Genomic DNA, 23,583 nt, shown 5'->3' with positions numbered 1-23,583 from the left:
GATTTTGATCCTGCTTGTTTACATGTGTGCTTGACTTTTGAATAATTTATAAATGGCACTGTAACTCCCAAATCGCCATGATTCTGTCTCTGAAGAAAGCTTTTGAACTAATTATTTCCTGATTGCTTCGATTTCATGTAAAAAGAAGGGTAGAACTAAAAAGGGAGGGGGGCTCAGAAAGAATGGGGAAAAAATGTGGGTGGTCTAATTTTTATATGTAGCATAAATCCAAAAAAAAGATTTTTTTGTGAAAAGAGGATAATTCTGGTTTGTCAGGGGCACATAGAGCTGTGTTCATTTGAACATTGGTCTGGATAAAAACTTTAGCACTATGCGTACCCCCAGAGAGACTATGGACAATGTTATGATTGACACAGTCACACATCCCTGAGTTATGTGGCTATTTGTCTCAAAATTCCATTTATTTTTATGTGTATAAATGCAGCCTAAGTTGTGGCAGAGAACTAATTTTTCAAACTCTTACTTTCCTAAACGAAGTAAAACTGTGAAGTTGGGGGATTTTTCTTGACTACTTCTGCGTTTTGCTCTGCGGCGTGCTAATGGACTCTTCCTCTCCTGTTTCCAGGGGCTGCTGGGTTTCAAGGGCAGCGAAGGCTACCTGGGAGAGGAGGGCATGGCCGTAAGTCAAGGGGTTTTCAGACTCATTTATTCCTAAGGATATAATCTACAATATGAAATCATTTATGTCGATTCAGGAGATATGAGAAAGTCAGATTCTAAGGGTTTGTGTGCAAAATCAGAGATCTTTCCTAATCCTCATCGGGCTTTGCTTCTGGTGATCATTAGTGGCAGTCTACTAATCGACTGTCTCCTCTGTCACCATCCACCAACATTGCACAGTGAACTCAATGCAGAAGTTATCTTCCTCACCAGAGGAGTAAGATCACTGCCATTTCCCCCTTCCCGTTTCATTTGGCACAGGTAAACCAACTCACCACATTGTGTATTAAGAGTCATGCTCTTTCTTGCATCCATCTATTCCCTCCTTGCCTCCCTCCTTTCCTTCTTCCTTTCCTTTTCTCCCTCCCTCCTTCCCTCCCAATTTTCTTCCTCCCCTTCTCTCCCTCCTTCCACCCTTTCTTCCCTTCTTCTCTCCCTCCCATCCATCCATGCATCCATTACTTTAACAATTATATATTAAGTATCTTACCATTTACCAAATTATTTACCAAAATCTTCACTCACAAATCCATTTATTTATTTGATTATATATATATATATTTATATTTAATATTAAATATATATATATATATATATATATATATATTTAGACATCTTACCATGTGCCAGGCACAGGGCTATGCCCTAGATATAAAAATAAATAAAAGACAAATATGATTCCTATCTCAGGTAACTTCCAGACTAGTGGAAAGACAGACGAGATGATCATGGTTCCAGCTGTTACATACAAGGACTATACCAGAGGGACACTGAAATGCAGTGTGACAGAGTGAAGCAGAATGAATACCTAACAACTTCAAGTAACCACCTTGGTGGCAGTTAGGGCTTGGAAGAAGAGGCTACAAATAAAGGGGTGATGCATGGGCAGATCTGAAAGACAAATAGAAATTTCTTCAGGCAAAGTTTGTGGGGAAGAACATTCTACTATAGAGAGAATGTGTGCAAAGGCATGTAACTTAGAGAATTGTGTGTTTGCAGAATGGCACATGGTCAACCTGGCTAGAGCCCAGGACACAGTGAGAGGTTATATATCAAGCAAGACCTAGATTATTGGGAGTCTTGAATATCCTGCAAAAGATTTGGAGGTGTCTCCCAGTTGGTGGGCAGTCATTGAATGATGTTGTGCATAGAAGTAAAGATGATGGGGGTTTGGGTTTAGAAAGCATGCCCAGGCAATATTACAGGTGATGATAAGTCTGGGATTACAGGTGGGAATCATGCAGTAGTAGGTGTAAGACAAAAGTGGTTCTAATCTTAGAATGGAGGTAGAATGGACATAACTCATTGACCTCTTGGTGGGGAGAGAAGCTGAGAATGACATCTTTGTTTCCAGTTCACAAGATGTACACAGACTGGTGGAGTTATCGAGATAAGGACTACTGCAGGAGCAGTATTTATTTGAGAAAAAGAGATAAGAATGATGGATTTTGGTCTAGAAATCATGCCTCTTGCTTAGATTATACCTGGAGCATCCTTCTCTGATGTCTCACCAAGTTTTTGCCATCTGTTCCTAGAATGCCTCCTGAAATCTTGAGATTACATTTTCGCTGCCAGTTGTTTGTATGCCTGTTTTAGTTAGATACTATTCCACTGCATGGGATCTGAAGCAAAGCAAATCTATCACCAGAGTAGCTCTGATTTACTTCCATTCTTAATTTTTATAAGCATGAATTCTGGACTGTAAAGCATGAGCAGTCACATTTTTTTCCAACACAAAACTTGCTACATTTCCAAGACAGATTCCAGATTATAATGGAAAAAGTTCACCTGGGTCTGTGCTCTTTCTCAGGGAGAAAGAGGAGCCATTGGACCAGTGGGAGAGCAAGGTACTAAGGGATGCTACGGTTCCAAAGGTCCTAAGGTAAGGGCCGCATAAGAGATTGTGAAGTCTTCCCTACAGTAATTCCTTTTTCTTATGTTAACCACTGCTCTCCTTTCTGTTTTCAGGGAAACAGGGGACTAAATGGACAGGAGGTATGGTACCAAACATATCCATTTATCTTCTCATTTGCTATCGACAGATATTTTTATTTTTGATATTATTGACGAGTAGATTTTACAAATGAAGTTTCTATTAAACTTCCTTTTAGGTCAAATATTTAATTTTGTTTATTCCAGTATTGTATTTTAGGCAATGTATATTATTTGTTGACAGCTTCTCTTACTAAGTAATCTTTGATATTACCTAAGGCCAACCTAACAAAGAAGCTATATACAGAACACAAAATTAAACTTTTTGTGGATGTCTGACTTCCTTCCACATAAATGTAACACACTCTCTTCTAATCACCTCTGTCTTAGGGAGAAGTTGGGGAAAGCGGAATTGATGGATTAAATGGAGTACAGGTAGAGCTTTCTCTTTGTGCCATAAAGACCTTTCTGAGCTACTTTTTCTCATTAAGAAAATGGGAATATGAATTTCTTCTTTTGTTTCTCAGGGTGACAATGGCCTTCCTGGAAGAAAAGGAGAAAAGGGTGATGAAGGATCCCAGGTAGGGATTCAGTAATAGACCACATGAAAACTGTACTGGGAATTAGAGATTCAACTGATCTAGGCTGAGCATGGCTACCCTTGGCTCAGTATCTGTAGATTGGCTGGGGGCTTTGTTCCATATGTCTCTTATCCTGCTCCAGGGACCAGAGAGCTGCCGATCCATGTTGGCTGTGACCTTTTACCTTTTCATGGTCATGGCAGAGGCACAAGAAAGAAAGTATAAACACACAAGGTCACTCAAGACTTCTTGAGATCTAGACTTGGAACTCTCACAGTGACATTTCTATTTTTTTTCTGTTAGCCAAATCAAGTCACAGCCAAACTCAGAGGTAGGGAATCTTGCCCCATCTCCCCCACCCCCATAAACACACAGTCGGAAGGCACTGCAGAGGTACATGGCAAAGAACATAAATTCAGAGAGGAGTGAAGAATTCAGAGGTCATTACTAAAAAGCAGCTACCATGCCAAGAATGGTAGCAGGGTGTTGACAAGTCTGTGGTTCAAGGCAGCACATTGAAGGTGTATACCACCCATTCCCATCTACAGCAAATACCAGCAGCAGCCATACTTCCATCTACTTTATCTGTCTTGAGAATGTGAACAGTTGAATCAAACCCACTTTCTAGCTGATGCAACCACCTTGGAGATAATGGATAGTCTCTCTGAATCTCAGCTGCCTCATTCAAAGAAAGAAAATAAACAATACCTGGTTTGTAAAGTAGCTGTGAAAACTAAACAAGATGATCACTGTGTCTGGAATGGAGTTCGCCACTGTGGCAAATAATTGAGGTCACTGTTAAATTACTCATATGATGGCTAAACTCTTTTTTGGTTGTTCCTCTCTCTAGTTCAAAAATAACTTTGGAAAAAGTGTTTAATTATTCAAATCAGGGAGAAGACAAGCCAAGGTTTTCTATTAATGTGTTTAAAAATTATTGTCCCATTCTTCTTCTGACTTTTATCTACTGTAGGGAAGCCCAGGAAAGAAAGGGACTGCTGGTGACCGTGGAGCGAAGGGCATGAAAGGAGACCCTGTAAGTACTGGGCTGTGCATGCTATGAACCAACTTCAGGGCTCAGTTCCCATCAGCACGTTTGATAGGGAGAGGCATCCCCACTTTAGGGAACTGCACTCGCAATCCTTAGGTCAAATCATCACAAGCACAATGGTAGAATTTTGAAAGCAGTTTCATTGAGATCCTCATCATATACGGGATGAATGTGGACACTGAAAAGCCCTTGCACTTCACTAGTACATGTATTTTTTGAGAAGACATATTCAAAATAGCCTTGTGCTTCAGAGCTGTGAAGGGATTCCAGTCTACTTCATTATCTTCCTCTGGGTACCTCAAAATATGGACAGAAGAGAAGAAACAAAACCATATATTTTTTTCTATTCTCCAAGAATCTTTCTCAGTTGAGCACAATTAACTTCATTGCTTTGAATCCAAGCCAGCTAAGATTATATTAGGCCAAACTTAAAACACAAAGGTGCCTGCTCTCACAGGGACACAACCCAGTTAAGTAGGCATCACCTATACCCAAAAAGGCATGACCCACACCAGTAGAGAGGACATGCCAAGTCAAATGAAACATTTCTACTGTAGGTTTTTCATCACCATGCTCCTACGTAAAGACGTCTCCAAAACTTTAATAAGTTAGCATTTAGGTTTGTTTCTAAATGTTTGTTAAACTTTTTTATTGAGATATAATTGACATATAACATTGTGTAAGTCTGAAGTATACAAAGTGTTGATTTGATACATTTATGTTTTGCAATATGATTACCACCAGAGCATTACCTAACTCAACTGTCATGACACATAATTATTATTTCTTTTGTGTGTGTGTGTGTGATGAGAACATTTGATATTTAGGCTTGTAGCAACTTCGAAGTATGTGATATACAGTATCATTATCTATAATCACTGTGCTGTGCATTAGTTCTCCAGAATTTACTGAACTGTAAATACATTAGAAAAGTACACAAGTTATAAATGTATAGCTTGATGAATGTAAATACATCTGTGTACTCACCACCTATGTAAAGAAATAGAACATTAGGTAACAACAGAGCATCTGAGAATCCCCGCTCATGTCTATTCCAATCACTACGAGCCCTCCCTAATGTAATCACTATCCTAGGATCATAAATTAGTTTTACCTGGCCCTAAGCTGTGCCTGTTATGATACACTCTTCTGTTTCTGGCATCTTTTGTTCAAGTTTATGTTTGTGAGATTCATTCATGTTGTTGTGGATAACAGTAGTTCATTCTATCCTATTGCTGTATAGTATTCCACTGTGTGACTATACCATGATTTATTTATCTGTTCTGCTTTTGATAGATATTTAGGTTGTAACAATTTTTTGCTACTATAAATATCACTTCTATGGCCATTCTTGTACATATCTTTGAGTGCACTTTTGCACATATTTTTATTGGGTCTATACTTTAGGAGTGGAGTATCTGGATGATCATTGAAATCCTGAATTCAGCATGAATTTTACAACCAGTTTGCATAATTGTTTTTACTAATTTACACTCCCACCAGCAATGTGCCAGAGCAAGATGGCTAAAATTGATGCAGACTGACAATACCAAGTGTTGATAGGATGTGGGGCAACTGGGACTCTTACAAGACTTTGTCTTTGATAACTCCTCCTCCAGTATACATGGGTTGACCAGAGAAAGAATTTGGTGCAACATTTATAGACACATGTAAATGTTAAGTATGCATTGAAGATAATAATTCATAAGACAGGGAAATTTGCACCTGAAGACAACATTGTTTACTATGTAACATTTCCTAACAATAGTCTGGTGACCTGAAGGTTTTCAAACAACTTGAAACTATCTAATTAAAAACAAATAACTTGCCCTCAAATACAGATAATTAATAAATAGTAGTTCAAATGCAAAGACAGTTTAGTCATCTGTACATATGGCCCCAAATCCACCTGTGGCATTGCTATGAAATCGCCATTCACTTTGATCAGAATCCCCCCTAACTGTCTGTAGGATTATGCAACACCTTTAAAGAATCCGAATAATGTAAGAGGATTTTTATTTAACAAGAAATGTTCTGTGACTTCAAGATGACTGAAAAATTCAGCCCATTAGACCTTCTCTGTATTGTGCTGTTTGTCATTTTACTAACTTCAATGGTTTTTGAATGCATAATAATTCTTCACAGAGACATCTCAAATTGAAGACAACTCTGTGTTCTTTGTGCAGTTTTGTGGTTACTATCTCAGAAAAAAATTTTTTTAAAAGATGATAGGATTAGTAGAACACACACAATCAGATTATTTATAGGAATACATGCAAATGACCTTAATACCTGAAAAATCTATGCTTATTTGGAGAGAACGGAAGCTAGTTTGGCTGTTTTGAATTTCCCATTTTGACCTAAATATTTTTTAAAATCTCATGTAACTTGAGGGGAAAACTGAGCTAGATCATTTGTCTGAGCTATAGAGTTCATCATTCTAAAGCATACTATTATTAGAAGCCCAGGTTTCATAAGTTTGCTACATGTTGCTCTTTTGTCCAGTTTAATAGAATCTGAAAGATTCAACCTGATCCCATTCAGACTAACCAAACAATTGGTCCACATGCAAATTAGGATGTTCTGGTGTGTAGAATGTGTGGGAATATGATTTTTTTTAACTGTCATTTCTTCAATTAAATGGTTCAGAGTTGGCCCACAATATGAAGCTTGTATACCGAGTGGAATGAAATTCTAGACTTTCCATTATGTTCCTTTTTTTTTTTTTTAACATAACTTTCTCACCAAAATATAATTTTCTAATATTGTAATTTAGGTGTATCCTGCTTGGAGAACTTATCAGAGAAATACTTAAACTTAAGAATAAAACAGAAAATGTAGAAAATAATCTTTGACTTTGCTATGTGGGAGAGAAATAATTTTTCATTTAAGTTTTACTATTATCAGTTATAAAGTAAATTCTAAGCCCCTCATTTTCACTCTGTTAGCCTATAAACTCTGTAAGTATAGAAACTACTATTTTAAAAAGCTTGCTACATATCTAGAACAATGACTTGTCTCTGTTGGTGATCACAAATTACTTATTGATTGATGGAGGTAATCTGGGCTGCTGTCAGCCAAGCAGCCCGGCAGCTGGCTCTCAGCAGGACTGGGTAATTGTTGTCCCCTCTCGGTTTATTGGAGCATTGACTGAACTGACTGGCTCCATTGACAGTCTCGGCATCACAGTGACAACTGCTCTGTTTGTGGTCCTAACTACCCAAGACAGAAAGCTTTTGCTTTGGCCCGCTTAAGATAACATCCCACAGTGTGTGCCTGTTTCCAATGAGTTTCTGCTGGAACATTTGTAGGAATATTGGGGAAAACTCCAGGGTTTTCTGAAAACCAAAATGTAGGGGTAAGCATATGAGGGAAGAAAGCAGCCAGGCGTGCAAGTGGAAGGGTGGCCGAGCAGTCCTCAGCTCTGCTCAGGGTGCGTATGTTCTTGTGGTAGAACCCATTATGATCACTTGCCTTTTCCCAAGGGTCGGGGAGAGTGAAGTCTACCAACCCTCAAGGATAAACTTGCCTAGGCTGCAAGAAAGCAGAACAAACATTAAGAGAAAGGATAGCAGTAGAGAAAGGGGTACCTCCAAACCCAGGATAAGAGTTGTCATAAACACAAGTCATCGCACCCTTGCTTCCTTGGGCTGTGCTTTCTCTGGTGAGCTCTAGATTCCACATACACACACCTTGGGTTTCCACTCCCTTCTAATAATGCATGGGAAGCAAAGAAAACTCTTGCAAGCCATGTACAGTTTTAACTCATTTCTACTTTCAACTGGGTTGGACTTCTGTTCACTTTCTGGTGATGACTAAATATGTTATATTCAAGTCACATGTTTAAGAATAAATGTTCAAAACCTATTCATTTATCTTTTATTTTCTGTTTTTTAGGGACTTCCTGGGCTTGACAACAACATAGAAGGACCCAGTGGCTTGAGAGGAGAGCCTGGAAGACAAGTAATTCTGTGGGCATTTGAAAGCAAATGTGTGACGATGTGACAGCTGTGAGGCTCAAGTTCTTAATGATAGAACAGGAAATGCATACAATTTGGAATCAGAGTAGATGTACTTCATACAGAAATTTATTTCTAAGAGCAAAAGGATCTTTTACTCCTTATCTGCTGCTCCAGGATTCAAGAAACATTTTCTTTTTCTGAATTTGGAATGACTTGCTTCGCTAAGCCATACCCTGGGGGTCATCATTTATGAATGTAAACATCTGAGTTTCAACTTAAAGTGTAGGGCTAGCTGATAGAAAGAACTAGCAAAAGAGTTGTTGGCCCTCCCAAGATACAGAGAACACATACCTTAAACAGACATATTCTTCATAGTACACAATTTAAAAATACAAGATCCGGTAGATCTATTCAGCCCACAACCTCAAGGGAGGTTTCCTGAGAGTAATCTCATGAAACTTCCCAAGTAACAATTTGATCAACTTAACTTGGTTTTTAGAATTTAAAAAAAATTGTCTGGATAATAGTCTCTCTGGATCTTCTTGGTGAGGAAGTTTCCTTGGTGACTCTACCTGGGGGAGAGGTCTGATATGGTGGAAGGACTTTGCTTTGGGGACAGTCCTTTATCTTCTCTGTGACCTTGGGCCACTCTCTGTAAACTTAAATTTTCTCATATGCAAAATAAGAGAAAAAACCTACTTATTTACCATAATGGTGGGAATTCAGTGACTTACCCTGCCACATCAGAAACCTTCAGGAAATGTTACCTGCCATTTTTATTAAGTGGCAAATGTAAGTCTCATTGTAGACTCATAATTTTCTTTCCTATTCTATCTTGGGAAGACTTGTGAGTATTAGGAGATTTTTTTTATCCACATGCGGGTGTAAACTATACAGGTTCGCTAAATAGAACAAGAAGTCCAAAGGTAGAAATCCAAACCAGTAATATCTATACTGAACAGGTGGCATGCTTTAATTATCCACTCTGTGGGGATAGTTTGATTTAAATACTCTAAATACACCATAACTGCAAGTTAGGCAGTGGTGATGAACAGATGAAGCCATGTTATTAGCATTTTGTCCTCTAGTTCCTCATGACCCACGGAGAGGTGTGATGTATGCCCAATGGAAGTAATGCTGTATTCCAAGGAGAAAATAACTCTCCAGTTGGTGGGTACCTAATCTGCCTCCCTGGAGGAAACAAGCGGAGGTTGAAGAAGAAATGTGTCCATGCTGTGTAATTACTGTCATACATCTGTTTGTTCATTTGACAGGGGAGAAGAGGCTGGCCAGGCCCCCCTGGAACACCAGGCTCCAGAAGCAAGACAGTAAGAGCCTTTCTAGAGAAGGAGACACGCTGCTCCGGTAGCCTAGATTGTGATGAAAATGGCTAATGACGGAGAGTGACGGGGTGGTTGTGCTGGGGCTCGGTGCCTTGGGGAAACTGACCTGGGGTGTCTGTGAGAACAGAGCTGGAAAGGACTTGGGGAAGCCTCTGAGGTACAGGCAGGAAGGTGCTGGCTCAGGGGAAATGACCAACCACGAGAAAGAGCCGGGCAAAGAGAACAAAGCAGCAACCAGCCAGGGGAAGAACTGTCTAGGTTGGGCCTACTCACTAGGCCAATGATTTTAACCTCTTTCATCTCGTGGCACACATCAACTAATTACTACAATTCTGCAGCACACCAAAAAAGATATTAATTTTATTTGCCGATCTGACCCCCCCAAAAGGTATAATTTTGATTCTTTCACACTGGATGGGTATTATTGTGTTGGCTGTTGTCATCTTTTTTTTATTTTAATTTTTACCCAAGGATGTTTTTACTGAATTTTAGAGAGAGAGAGAGAAAGGTGGGGAGAGAGAAACATCAATGGGAGGGAGAAACGTGGGTCAGGGGGAATCATCAAATCTGCAGCGTAGGTATGTGCCCTAACTGGGAATTGAGCCTGCAAACTTCTGGTATAGAGGACAGTGCTCCAACTAACTGAGCCACCTGGCCAGGGCTGTTGTCCTTTTTAAAATTTCACAATCTAAGGGAAAAGGGGTCAGTGCCCCTGACCAAATAGGTCTTTATTGCATGTTTTAAAAATTCTTACAGCACACAGGCTGAAAATTGCTGCAGTAGGCTAACTGAAGTGGCCAGTGATGTTATTTTCATTCCAAAACTCCATTCCTCTGCCAAATTCTGTAACCATGTACTTAGGAAAGTGAGTCCTGGTGTAAGTCCTCTCTCTGTTCTTACTTCCATTTTTTTCCACCTTGTAAATATTTTCTTGATAAAGTATAATAGCTGGTTCTATGAACTTATGCCCAGAAAACACAATGCATAGTAAATACAGTATATTAAACCAGTTTTTATTTATGCTCAATTTAAAAACATTACATATTTTTTATTGAGCTATGATACTGTATTAGTTCCAGGTGTTCAGTATAATAATTCGATATGTATATATGTTGCAAAATGATCACCACAGTAAGTCTAGGGAACATCCATCACCATACATAGCTACACATTTTTTTCTTGTGATGAAAACTTTTAAGATTTACTCTCAGCAACTTTCAAATACACAATCCAGTATTATTAACTACAGTTACCATGTTGTACATTGTGTCCCATGAGTCATGTGTTTTATAACTGGAAATGTGTACGTTTTGACCAGGTTCAGCCATCTTCCTCACCACTCTACCCTCTACCTTTGGCAACTACTGATCTGTTCTCTGGATCTATGAGTTCGGTTTTGATTTTTCAGGTTGCACATATAAGTGAGATCATACAGTATTTGTCTTTCTTCGACTTATTTTACTTACCATAATGGCTGAATAATATTGATTGTGTAAATGAACCCATTGTGTGTATGTATACCACGTTTTTTTCAATCCACCCATTCATTAGTGGACACTTGGTTTGGTTCCATGTCTTCACTATTGTAAATAGTGCTGCAGTGAACACGGGGGTATCTTTTTGAGTTAGTGTTTCCATTTTCTTTGATAAATACCCAGAAGTGAAATTGCTGGCTCATATGATGGTTCTATTTTTAGTTTTTTTAGGAACCTCCATACTTCTGAAAACATAATATATATTTTTTAAGGGCATAAAAATACAAACCTGAAATGGAACCTTTTAGAATCTTTTTTATTTGTTTATTTGTTATTTTTTTTAGTGAGTATTTTAAACAAAAGATTCTCTGCTTGACTTCTTGGAAGAGCACAGAGATTGTAAAAAAAAGAAAAAAAAAAACCTTTATCCAGTAAGAAGAGAAAACTTTGATTAAAAAAAAAACAAAACACTTAAATGCCTGCATTGGATTCTGAATCAGACCTGCCTCTTCTCATTGTGTAACATTTTCTTTCATTCTTTATTTAGCTATCTGACCTTCTCCAACTTCCTTTACCTGCCCACCTGCAAAATAGATAATGTTTTAAAATTGAGCACGAATGAAAACTAGTTTAATATATTTTATCTATTACGTATTGCGTTTTTCTGAGCTGAAATTCATAGAAACCGCTATTATACTCCAACAACAAAATAGTTTCCTATTTTGGAACACACTCCTTCTTTGCAAGGCTGAGAAATGAAATTAAAAGTAGAGATTGCATTTAAAATGTACAGAATTTGATTGCTGTTGGGAAGCACTTTATGACTGCTGCTTTAATGCACCGAAAGATTTTTTGAAATACATTTGCTATTCATTTCACTTTCTAAAAGGGTGTAGCCAGCTTACATACCCCGAGAAAATATTTGAACTTAAAGAATATCATCCAGGAAATCCTGGCAGCAGGTGTACTTTTATTATTGCATGGAGGCTGTAGTCTCGATGCAGTATCACCGTGTGTTATTTAAACAGCACCACTCCTGAGAAATGTGGTGCCATCTTGGGTTTTAGATGCAGCAATGTCGTTCATGAGTAAAAGTAGGACTTCCAGCGAAAGATGGCAAAGCCAAGGTGGTTTTTTATACTATTCCCTTTTGTGCAACTCACCAAAAACAACAAAAAAATTTTAAAATAGTTTAACAAAGAAGGACCACTCTTGAAGCTACACATGACAACTATTGACTGACTTGTTGTTGTTGCTGTTGTTAATCCTCACCCAAAGGTATTTTTCCATTGATTTTTGGTCAGAGTGGAAGGGAGGGAAGGAGATAAAGAGAGAGAAACATCGATGTGAAAAAGACACATTGATTATTTGCCTCCTGCACAACCCCAGCTGGGGCCAGGGATTGAACCTGCAGATCAGGTACTCACCCTTGACGAGGAATTAACCCTGAGACCCTTCAGTCCGAGGGCCGAGACTAACTGATGGGCCAAACTTGCCAGGGCATATTGACCAACTATTTTGAAATCTGGATTCTATTGAGGAGGCTTTGGAGAGCTGACACACACACCACCTCAGACCTTAGTTGGGGATCCAGTTTTCCTACAGTAGCTGCCATATTCCTGAAAAGGGTGAACAAAATCCAGGAGTACTAGAAGTTTTGGGAAGATCAGGAAATATAAGGATAGAAACATAGTTTAGCAGAGGAAACAGAAATAATGAAAAACTGAAGAATATTTTTTAATACACACACACACACACATTTTTTTTTCTTTTAATCCTCACCAGAGGATATTTTTCCATTTATCTTCAGATAGAGTGGCAGGGAGGGAGAGAGAAAGAAACATTGACGCAGGAGGGACACATCAACTGGTTGCCTCCCACACAACCCCAACCAGGGCCAGGGATGACCACAACCAAGGTACATGCCCTTGACTGAATTGAACCCACAACTCATTGGTCCACGGGCTGACACTGTAACCATGGAACCAAACCTGCCAGGGCTTCATTTTTTTTTTTTTTTTTTTTTTTTATCCTCACCCGAGGACATTTTTGCATTTTTTGTTCAGACAGAGCGGGAGGGAGAGAGAGGAAGAGAGAGAGAGAAACATCGACGTGAAGGGACACATCGAGTGGCTGCCACCCGCACGACCAACCAGGGCCGGGGACAAACTGCAACCGAGGTACGTGCCCTTAGCGGGAACCGAACCCGGGTCTTTCTGTACCGCAGGCCGACGCTCTAACCGCTGAGCCAAACCGGCCAGGGCAGGGCTTCATTTTTAATATCTATAGTTTAGCAGTCTAGACCACGGAGGCTGTAGAGACAGAAGAAGAAACAGTGGCTATCTCAGCACAGAGAAACTATGACATAAGGGGCTTTGTGTGAGTTCCACGAGTCTCTTAAATGCCAAAATTTGATGGAAGAGGAAGCCATAGGGTAAAAGAAATAATTCACGATGAGAAAGTGTTTGAGGCAACATGCCTATATCAAAGCTATTGACCAAGTCCAGCTGCACTCCAATAACAGTTATTCAGTAAATAAGTGACCCTATTCAAAGGTGATTAATAATGACAAATATTAATAATCTTCATTATTAATCAGATGATTACTAATCTGTACCTATGCATAGAAATTTCAAGAAAACGAGGAAAACTACATGAGCACAGGGCAGATAAACCCTCATTTGAAGAGGAACTACTTAAGGAGAAGGTAGAACAACTCTGGCAAATAGTTCTCCAAAGTCTCAAAAAAATTAAGATAGTCTAACTGCTTTAGAAAGAATCTAAAGAACAGATAAAATGATAGAAAGTGAAAAAAACAAACTGGTAGTGCTTGGGGAGTGATGGGAAAGGAAAAAATATAGAATGTAAAATATATTAGAAGCAACAAAAATTAGAATAAATCTGACTGAAAAATATAGGCAGGCATATGGAATAAGAGAAAATAGAATATCAACAGTAGAGAGCCAACACATACAGAATTTGCATTACTAAATTAAATAAACCAAATGCATTTTTTTAAAAATTTATAAGTATAATAAAATATACCTCCTGGAACCAAAAGTGCAAATAAGTGTCTATCTAGAAAAGACATATTCTGACTTAGAAAAAAATCTGATACAAATGTATCAACACTGAGCCACATCCTATTAAAATTACCAAACTTATTACATAATGAATCATGATCATTTCCAAGCAGGAAAGATAGAAAATTCAGTCTGTCTTCAGCCTTTTTCCCGACATTCAGGGACAAAGGGGAACAGGAGACGGGCTACAGAGTTCTGAGACAGAGAGGTCCAAGGTTTGGATACTCAGGCAGGTTGTCCTGTAAGCATGTAAGTACTTGACATGATCAAGCCTTCAAAAACTCAGACAACATACCCTTCATGTTCCTTTGAGACTTTATAATAATAAATTTGAGTTCCTTTCAACATGGAAATAAGACTAAACCATAGAAATTGTGATTACAGAACAAAATGTAAATTTTATACATTTGATGATCTAAAAATTATATGGAAATAAGAAAGTGGGAAAAGTTGTGGGGAAAGTACCGATATGCCATGTCCTCATCTTTCATTGTAGCGAGTCAAGGTCTCAGCATTATTTTAAGCTGACATATGTATTACAAAGATACCCTAACCTCCTGTTTTTTCCCATAATTATATTTTTTCTTTTAGGAATGTATTATTTCTCATTGTCAAGAAATGTTACCACCTGACATTTCCAGTTCTTTCAGGATTATTTTTCTTCTTCTATTAAATTAAAATAAAATTAAATGTAATATTTTCATTTAAAATAACATGAATAGCATAATCCTTTTTAAATAAAAAGTACCACTGTTTAGAACTCTATCTGAAAACACGCATAAAACGATGCCAGGAATCATGATTACCAAATGTTAATGAGAGTTATTTTTAGATAGAGGATGTGGGATGACTTTTAAATTTTTATTCTGTATTTTCTGCATTTGAATATTTAAAAATCAATATATATCATTTTTAGAATAACAATAAAATCACTGTCTTTAACAAAGAAGAAAAATTTTTATCACTGCCCGAAAAACTCTAAAATGTAGAAGAGCTTTGAGGACTCCTCAGTGCAACAAGGTTCTGCTGAACTGATCAGGGCTCGGAGGGTGGCCCGTGCTAGGGTGTGCTTGCAGGGAAATCCATCCGCTGATCAAATCGGACTTTCATTCATTTGGTAAACATTAATTGAACACCTACAATGTACCAGTAACTATATTAACTACTAGAGCTACAAATTCAAATAAGGCATATCCTTTGCTCTCAAGGAACTTAGAATCATTTTGTAGACCATGGCTTCTCAACCTATTATTGGCATTATTGGGCTGAATAATTCTTTGTTGTGGAAGGCTATCTTGTGCATTGTAGGATGTTTAGTGTCATCCCTGACCTCCACCCACTAGGTGCCAGTAGCACCCCTGACTTGTGACAACAACAAATGTCTCCAGGTAGTGCCAGATGTTCCCAGGGAAAGAGATGAGGGGTGCTAAATCCCTCCTTGTAGGTAAGAACCACCATTATAGAAGGGGAGAGACCTGTAGGGATAATGAGCACTGTGTCAGGAATCTGTAATGGATTGAGTGGTTGGGAGGAGGAAGGACCAGGGCCAGAAAGCTGCAATGATGAGGGTGGGGTGGAGATGGGAGCCAAACTTTACGGAGAATAAGAGTAAATCTTGTGCCATAACTAATGAGAAGCAATGCTAGTCTCAAACTAAAGCATGACCTTCAGTCCTATTAAGTCCTGAGGATCTGTTAGTTATGCTTTTCCCTTTTCCTCTCTCTTGGCACTATTTTAGGGACAGCTTGAAGTGCTCTAGGACAGTCATTTTTCATTGTGAATGAGTTTGTGGTTAAGATTCAGTATTAATGGGATGCTTTACCATTAAGAATATCCTTCTTTATTTTCCTGGGGATTCTGTGTCCCACATCAGCCCATTCCTAACTGGGAAAGTAGGTCATGGTAAACCACCAGGAAGCCACGCTATGAGGGACCAAGGGGCCAAGGACTCTTCTGGGTCTTCTTACTCTCAGGTTGTCTTTGGGGAAATTTTCTTTTCTGCTGTGCTCATTCACATTCCCTTGCACAGATGAGTGAGGCTGTCTGGATGTGTTACCAGACAACTGTAAGCCTTTAGGCAAACCATTAAGATGTTTAGGGGTTTAATCTTTCTCATCTAAAACATTGAAAATTTGAGGCAAAACTAAAAATCATCTCCCCTATTTCCTTGTGTGTGTTTTCTTTCTCTCACATCTACCCAAGGTATTTAAAACCACGACTTTTGTTTGGAGTTTAAATTCCCAGTAGCCATTCATAAAAGTGCCCGCTGATTACTTCTGGAGATGTTTCCACTATTTGTGTGAATGGTAGATTAAGGTCTGTCTCCTCCACTAGGCTTATAAAGTCCTGCCTAGGGACAGGAATCGGGTTTTCCTCATCATCACGTAGACAAGTGCCTTGTAGGCAACAGGAGCTCAATAAATATGTGTTAAGATCAGTGATTTAAATCAAGCTCTGTGAAGGTCAAACATTAAAGACAGAACAAAGGTTTATTGATGGTGGAGGCTTGTTTTACATCCTTTATTACATAGGAAGCGCTTTATTTTGCCTAAATATAAGGTTGCATTTCATTGTTTCTACCACAACCAGATGTCTCCACCTAGACCTCAGGTCTGGCCATGTACACTTTCTGCTCCAAGAACCCCAGTGGTTTCTACTAAAATAAGTATGAACACTTCATGTAGTTTTTTCAACCTTAGTGATCCTACTACTACTCACTTTCATTATCCCATCTTTGACCCAGAATTGCCACTAACAGATATACTTCCTATTTTCCTATTTTTATTACTTAGACTGGTATCCTCTGCTAGAAAGAAGACTTCTTACATCTTCTCCCTGTGAGATTCTTACCCATCCTCCAAAACCCATCTTTAAAATTTCTTCTTCCAGGAAGGTTTTCCTGATTTGACCAACTAGAAATGATTGCTTTCTTCAAAGCCTGAATTTCCACCATTCCCCTTTCCTGGGGCATTTGCCACACTCTGCCTTGTAAATATTTATGTCCTCCCTCCAAACCCAGATGAGGGCTCCCTGAGATCAAGGACTCTGGGTATGTGTATGTCGTTCTTATGCTCCTGTGGTCCCATGCACTGTGCTTTGGGAATAGTAAACCCTTGGTAGATATTTTTCTTAATGAAACTGAAGTGAACTGATTCAGAACAGATAAACCCGTGTGCTAAAGGAAGAGAGGAAGTTTCTTTCTCTCCCTCTGATAGGATGTAGACTTTCATCTCAAGCTGATTCATTGGGGTTTTCAGGAAGTAAGCCTCTAAACATTTCCCCAGATGCCCAGTCTGTTTCCTAGATAATAATACATTCTGAATGAAATGTGATTGGTAGAATTTAAAGCCTGCAATATTGACCTGAATATCTCAGATTTTCATCAAGAAAATATTGTCTGATAGTTCATTGAGTTTTGCAAATCCTGGGCATCAGTATTGCTATGACCTTACTGAGAGATCTTAAGTTAGACAATAAAATGTCTTTATCTCTTGATTTCCAGCTCTAAGAAATATTGATCTGGACTATACCCAGAACCCAATCTTATATATGAGAGTAATAGGAAAAATCCACTTAATTATGTAGCACCATTATTTTGATTGGATCTTTTATTAACAAACTGAATTGAGTAACTTTTGAATGATTGTGGTGATTCTTTCATCTTTTGACAGATATTTGGCTTTGTGGGGGTTGGGGTAAAATTAGTTTGGCTATCTTTAGCTTCTTACATTAATCTATAATAAAGTTCATGAAGTCAGTTCTCCCAGCTTCTCCTCTGGCTTCCTGCCTATTGGCCACTCTATTCCTGATTTCTGGCTTACATGGTAGTACTTCAGAAAAATGAAAAGAAATAAAATTCAAACCGGTCCATTTTGGAGCTTGTGTGAACAGCTCCAGTAACTATTTAGTAGAGGATGAATTATTGACCACAATCTGCGCTCATACATATCTATAGATTTTAATTGTCTATTATTTTAATCACCTATTGTCTTAGGATGGGACTTCAGAGTTGACATCATTTTGCTTTCATGGTGCAGTGGATAATTTCATGTTTGAGCAATGTGTGGAAACATTTTAATGGCAGTGCCTTAAGGTGCCCATTACTAATTTAAATAAAATATAAAAAGTATTTTTTTTTCAGAGTTAATGATATATACCCTTTTTCTCCTATTTTAGGCAGCTCATGGCCAAAGGGGACCTACAGGCCCACAGGTACAGTGATTTTTTTTTTCTTAACTCCAAGTGATAAATATTCTGTGTCCAATCAAAGAGCTAGAATAAAGACTCTAAAATATCTCTTCCAAGCCTGAAGTTCTTTTCTTTTTGATGATATTGGTTGTGGAATAAAATGTTAGAAAAAATTTAGGCTACAATTTCAAAACAAATCTTTAAAAAAATAAAAATGTGTACACTTTATTCAAAACCATAAAAATTAATAAGAGACGTTACTTGGCCCAATTATTGTTAAATTGAATTTTGATTGGATTACACATACAAACTAATAACTCAGTGGGTGACTTTTCTTTTAGATTTTTGCTCAACTAACTCTGAAACCTTATTTAGAATAAACCCATTTTAAGCAAAGAGAGTACAATAAACCTTAATATAAATGGGAATTCTGCATATTTTGTTCAAAAGTGTACTACACCAAATATCATAACCACATCCCCTTTGTACATGTTGGTGATACGTTATACATGCTTCATGAACCTACAATATTTATGAAAGAGCAGTTGTGACTTCGAATTTTTCAAAATTGAGGAAACACATCCCCATATTGAAAATACAATGAGGATAAATAATAAATCTACTCTTAATCACATCATGGTGAAACTCCAGAATGTTAAAGAAAAAATCTTAAACACCAACAGTGAGAAAAAGCAGTTTTACTTGTGAAAAGAATAACAAGTTAGATTGCAGCAGACTTCTGTTCACTAATAGTACATGCCAGAGACGACAAATTAATATCTTGCAGATAGCCCTGGCCGGGCAGCTCAGTGGGGTAGAACATCGTTCTGATACGCCAAGGTTGCGTATCAGGGCACATACAAGAATCAACCAGTGAATGCATAAATAAGAGCAACCAATTGATGTTTCTCTCCTCTCCTCTCTCTCTCTCTCTCAAATAAATAAATATAAAAAATATATCTTGCAGGTACAGAGGAAAAATACCCATTAACCTAGAACTTTGCTGTAGCTAAACTGTGAGGAAAATAGACATTTTCAGATAGGTCAAGACTCAGAGTTTACTATCCACAGACATTACCCCACCCACACACATGTCAAAGTTAGACATGAACAACTACAACAGCAAAAAGCAATTCCAGAAAAATGGCATGAAATAAATGATGAATGGTATGAGATTGGGGAGAGAATGTGTTAAGAAATGTCTCCTTTCTGCTTTCTAGGAAAAGGTATGAGTAACAGACATTTAATCACAACCCACTATCAAACAACTGAGACATACATTTGGGCTATTCTAGTAGTTGTTTAAACTGAACTTTCTTAATCCTTTCTTACTCTTCCTGGAATCTTATCTGTGGCAGAGTTCAAGCACAACGTGAAGAGAATGCTCAGCTATTGATCCTTAGATATTTAAATTATTTGAATGTAAATGTAATGTTGTAAGATGCCTAGAGATTTTTGAAGAAAATGCAAAGTAAATTGTGAGATTCTTTTTCAGGCCAGATGCCCAACTTAGAGATAGCATGTTACAAATATTATAGGAAATTAAGTGTGTGTGTGTGTGTGTGTGTGTGTGTGTGTGTGTGTGAAGACTGAAAGCAAATATAGTAACATATTAGCTGTGGCTATTTCTCTTGATAAGATTAGAGACATTTTTTTAAATTTCCTCCTTTGTATTTTCCTTTATTATTCATATTTTTTGCAAAGATCCTGCACTGTCATTATGATTGAAAAAAATATGTGTAATCTTATACGTAAAGGAGACAAAATTCTCAGGAAACAGTGTTAATGGGTTGATTCTCTCGCATCACAGGGGACAGCAGGCATCCCAGGCCCAGATGGACTTGAAGGCTCACCAGGACTTAAGGGCCCTCAGGTACATATTACAAATAATCATGATGTGAAAACTTAAAGAATCAGCTTGATAAATACCCCTTCACACACACACACACCCTACACACACACACACATACACACACACACCCCCCTTGCAGAATTATAGCTGTTTAAAGTGGTTTTAGGGCAATAAAGTAGAGCGGCAACACGATCTTGACTTATACAGTATTTGGTCTCCTTTATCTACATTTTGTCCGGGGCAGGCTCAGGAGATGAACTGAAAGGAACATGCTGGGCAGCGGTCCCTGCACGATGGTTTCAGGCTAGCTAGGGTATTCTCAAGAGACCTCGAGCCAAGGAAAACGTCAAGCCTCAAACTGGGAATTTTGGTCAATTTAGCACAGTAAACTCTCAGTTACTTATCTAGATGACTGTGCTGTAGAAAACATGGCTCCGTGCTAGGAAACAGTTATTGCAAATACAGCTGAAGTCTTTGGCAGGGTGATCTGTAGTGAGGCACTCAGCCTGTGCTTTCTAGCTCACTCCTCCGGGGAGCTGACTCCAGCACTTTTTCCTTTACAAGGAACAAGCCATGGCTGGATCATACTGATCACATTGAGAGGAAAGGAAGCATGTGCGAGGAAGGGCAAAACGCAGCCTAAAATAATAAGAAGGGAAAGGAAGTCCTAGAAAAGGCTGAGATGCAAGAAAAGAGTCAGACTATAGAACATTAAAATATTATTTTTTTTTTCTCTCTCTCAATTTTTAGTCTTGAAATCTTGAGAAATAATTTTGCTGTTTGGCAAATGCAGGATAAGCAAGGGTTCTGCATTCAAAATTCCAATCCACATAGTTAAAAAACAAAAACAAAACACTAAAGAAAGTAGTATATGTTGGCAGTTTGGTGCATGAAAGTTGGGCAAAATAGCTTTGGAGATCAGAAGAAAAACTTGGTTCACATTTTACCAACATTTCAGAGCAGTAAATGGTCTGCCCCTTGGACCTCTGTCTTTTTCGAGTTTGACTGTATTTCTGTGCCGTACTTGCCAGCTGAGGAACATTTGCTCTTCCCACCTTCAAATGAGAAATATCTGCCACTAGGGCAGTGGGGAAGCATTTTAATAGATTGGCTGGCTTTTTCCCCCCTGCTAAACAAGTAATACTACTACAATATTCCTTCTTCCATTTTATAGATTCTTCCATTTTATAGATTCTTACCTTTTTATGACATAATTCTTACTTTTCTATGACATAAAATTTTAAAAGATGCAAAAACCAAACACGGCATGAAAGTGTCTCTACATAACATATGGAGGCCACAGTTAATAAGCCATATAACATTCCAGAAGAGGAAATATCCAAATTTCATCTTCCTGCATGCCATAACTTATTTATGACCGGACTTCAGTGCGGTTATTGAATAGAAAATCCATTTACGTATTTGTTCCAGACTTATATAATTAAGGATTCTTCTCTCCTTTTTTTTTTTTTTAAGGATTCTTTTCTTTTAATATAACATATGCAATTGGAGTATAAAGATGCTTAGGATAATTAGAAAGTAATACTGAAAAAAATTGCCTGTTCAGTATTTCTTCACTGGGACTGCAAATGCCCAATTGCCTAAATGTCAGATTGGACACTTGTTCCCCCGCACAGAGGGAGAGCTTGACAGATGAAGACAGAACGAAAGACATGAGTGGACTTCTCTTTCCAATTTCTGTCCCTGTCACTGACTTAGCATTTCTATTTTAATATTGAAGTTAACAACTGTCGAGTGTTCTCTTTTAGGGAGAAAATAATGCTTTCATTCTCTGCATGTAGGGCCCAAGAGGAGAGGCTGGTGCGAAAGGAGAGAAAGGAGGTCTGGGCGGTAGAGGTCCCCAGGTATGTAATGAAAGGAAATGACTGCATCTGGCTTTGATCTGGGATGTCCCTGTGGTTTCTTCCCTGCAGATGGATTACTTATTGCCTGTGAACCAGCAGAGAAGTGTTAGGTTTTTCTTCGTTGCTCAATAGGGACATACCACATCCTGGCCCCTATCTTGCTAAGTAGGCTGTCATTCTGTCCGACAGAGAGCTGGTTTCTGGCTCTTGGCCTCGGCAGTTCAGCCATTATTATGAGTTAAAGACTCCTCCTTTGTAAATCAGGGTCTGTCACTCCCCTTATCTCAATCCTCAGGAGCTTCCCATGCACCCCAAATACAACCTCTTCCAGTGTCCTCAGCCTTGCTACACCTGAGAACCTCCTGGGCAGGCTGTAAACACTCCACCACTCGGGACCCTCCCCAGACCACTGGCACATCAGAACCTCTGGAGGTGAGGCCAGGGTCTCAGTAATGTTCACTCTCCCCAGGTGATTCTAATATACACACCCAACTTTGGGAAGGACCGTCCCACATCAGCACTCTCCAACTTCAAAGTATGTAAGAATCACCTATAGAACTTGCCAAAATGCAGATTCTAATTTAGTAAGACTGGGGTGGGCTTAAGATTCTGTACTTTCAGTAAACCCCCAAGGGATGTTGATGATGCTGGTCCCCAGACCACACTTTGAGTCTCTAGGCCCTACATGATTAGACCCTTGCCTGATTGCTATCATAGTATATATTTGTTCATTTAGTTGTTTTTGTCCCACCTTCTAGATTGTAAACCCAGTGAGGGCCAGCACTTTGTCTTGCTAATACACTATTCTAAGCCCAGAACAGCAATGCTGCTACACAGTGGAGCTCAATGCATATTTGTATAATGTATCAATTAGTAAGTGAATGAATGAGACATAGTTGGGACTTTCACTCAGTTAACAAGAGGATAAAGGGACGCCATTACTTTGTGTCCATTAATTAAACTGGGCAGTGGTCCAACATTTAAGTGGATGTGGTCATCACCAAAATATATGAGGCTATTTGCATAAACTTGTATCTCATGACACAATATTTTAAAGTGTATTAATTACTGCTCATGAGGATACTTTTTCCCCATATTTTGATGAATGTGCTCCTTCAAAAAGCATGAAAATTTTAAAATGTCATGGACTAAATTGATGAAAAGTAACTATTTTGCATTCACATCTTTGAATCATTAGAAGTTTGCTGGCACCACAAATTGGGATTTTTAAAAAAATGCCAAGGGAAACATATATCGGGTGATTATCTCATCTGTTTATATAAAATATTGAGATGTAGATGGGTTGAAATTCAAAGAACTTAGTAATTTTCTTGCTCTAGAATACAAAATTTTATCCAAGTGGCTGTTACTTTAATAAGTTATTCCATTTGCCCTGTAGTGTACTTCTAAGTGAGACCCCTTTAATCTTACCTTGGCAAGATTGGTCATGGTCATAAATCATTCAGCGTCTTGGTGTTGCCAAAGGTAGTCAAAAGGCACCACTTGTCCCTGGTCTAGCTCTTCCATTTATCTGGCTGGAGAGCATGGTTTTCTTTCTTTGCTTGTTTTT

The 23,583-nt window shown here is 38.4% G+C and overlaps 1 protein-coding gene across 1 annotated transcript in view; it reads left to right on the top strand.

The window, feature by feature from the left end:
* The window catches only part of COL6A6 (collagen type VI alpha 6 chain), a 103,025-nt gene that overhangs the window by 30,453 nt on the left and 48,989 nt on the right, over nucleotides 1-23,583 (top strand). Inside the window, exons 12-22 of the mRNA XM_036267470.1 lie at nucleotides 587-640; nucleotides 2,492-2,563; nucleotides 2,650-2,676; nucleotides 3,004-3,048; nucleotides 3,141-3,194; nucleotides 4,168-4,230; nucleotides 8,143-8,208; nucleotides 9,482-9,535; nucleotides 18,285-18,320; nucleotides 20,107-20,169; nucleotides 21,951-22,013. Of these exons, the coding sequence (XP_036123363.1) occupies nucleotides 587-640; nucleotides 2,492-2,563; nucleotides 2,650-2,676; nucleotides 3,004-3,048; nucleotides 3,141-3,194; nucleotides 4,168-4,230; nucleotides 8,143-8,208; nucleotides 9,482-9,535; nucleotides 18,285-18,320; nucleotides 20,107-20,169; nucleotides 21,951-22,013 (597 nt within the window). The remainder of the gene's footprint in view (nucleotides 1-586; nucleotides 641-2,491; nucleotides 2,564-2,649; nucleotides 2,677-3,003; nucleotides 3,049-3,140; nucleotides 3,195-4,167; nucleotides 4,231-8,142; nucleotides 8,209-9,481; nucleotides 9,536-18,284; nucleotides 18,321-20,106; nucleotides 20,170-21,950; nucleotides 22,014-23,583) is intronic.

Source organism: Molossus molossus, unplaced genomic scaffold, assembly GCF_014108415.1.
Source record: "Molossus molossus isolate mMolMol1 unplaced genomic scaffold, mMolMol1.p scaffold_m16_p_18, whole genome shotgun sequence".
In the NCBI taxonomy this organism is placed as follows: domain Eukaryota; kingdom Metazoa; phylum Chordata; class Mammalia; order Chiroptera; family Molossidae; genus Molossus; species Molossus molossus.
This window is presented reverse-complemented; position numbering and strand designations above follow the sequence as displayed.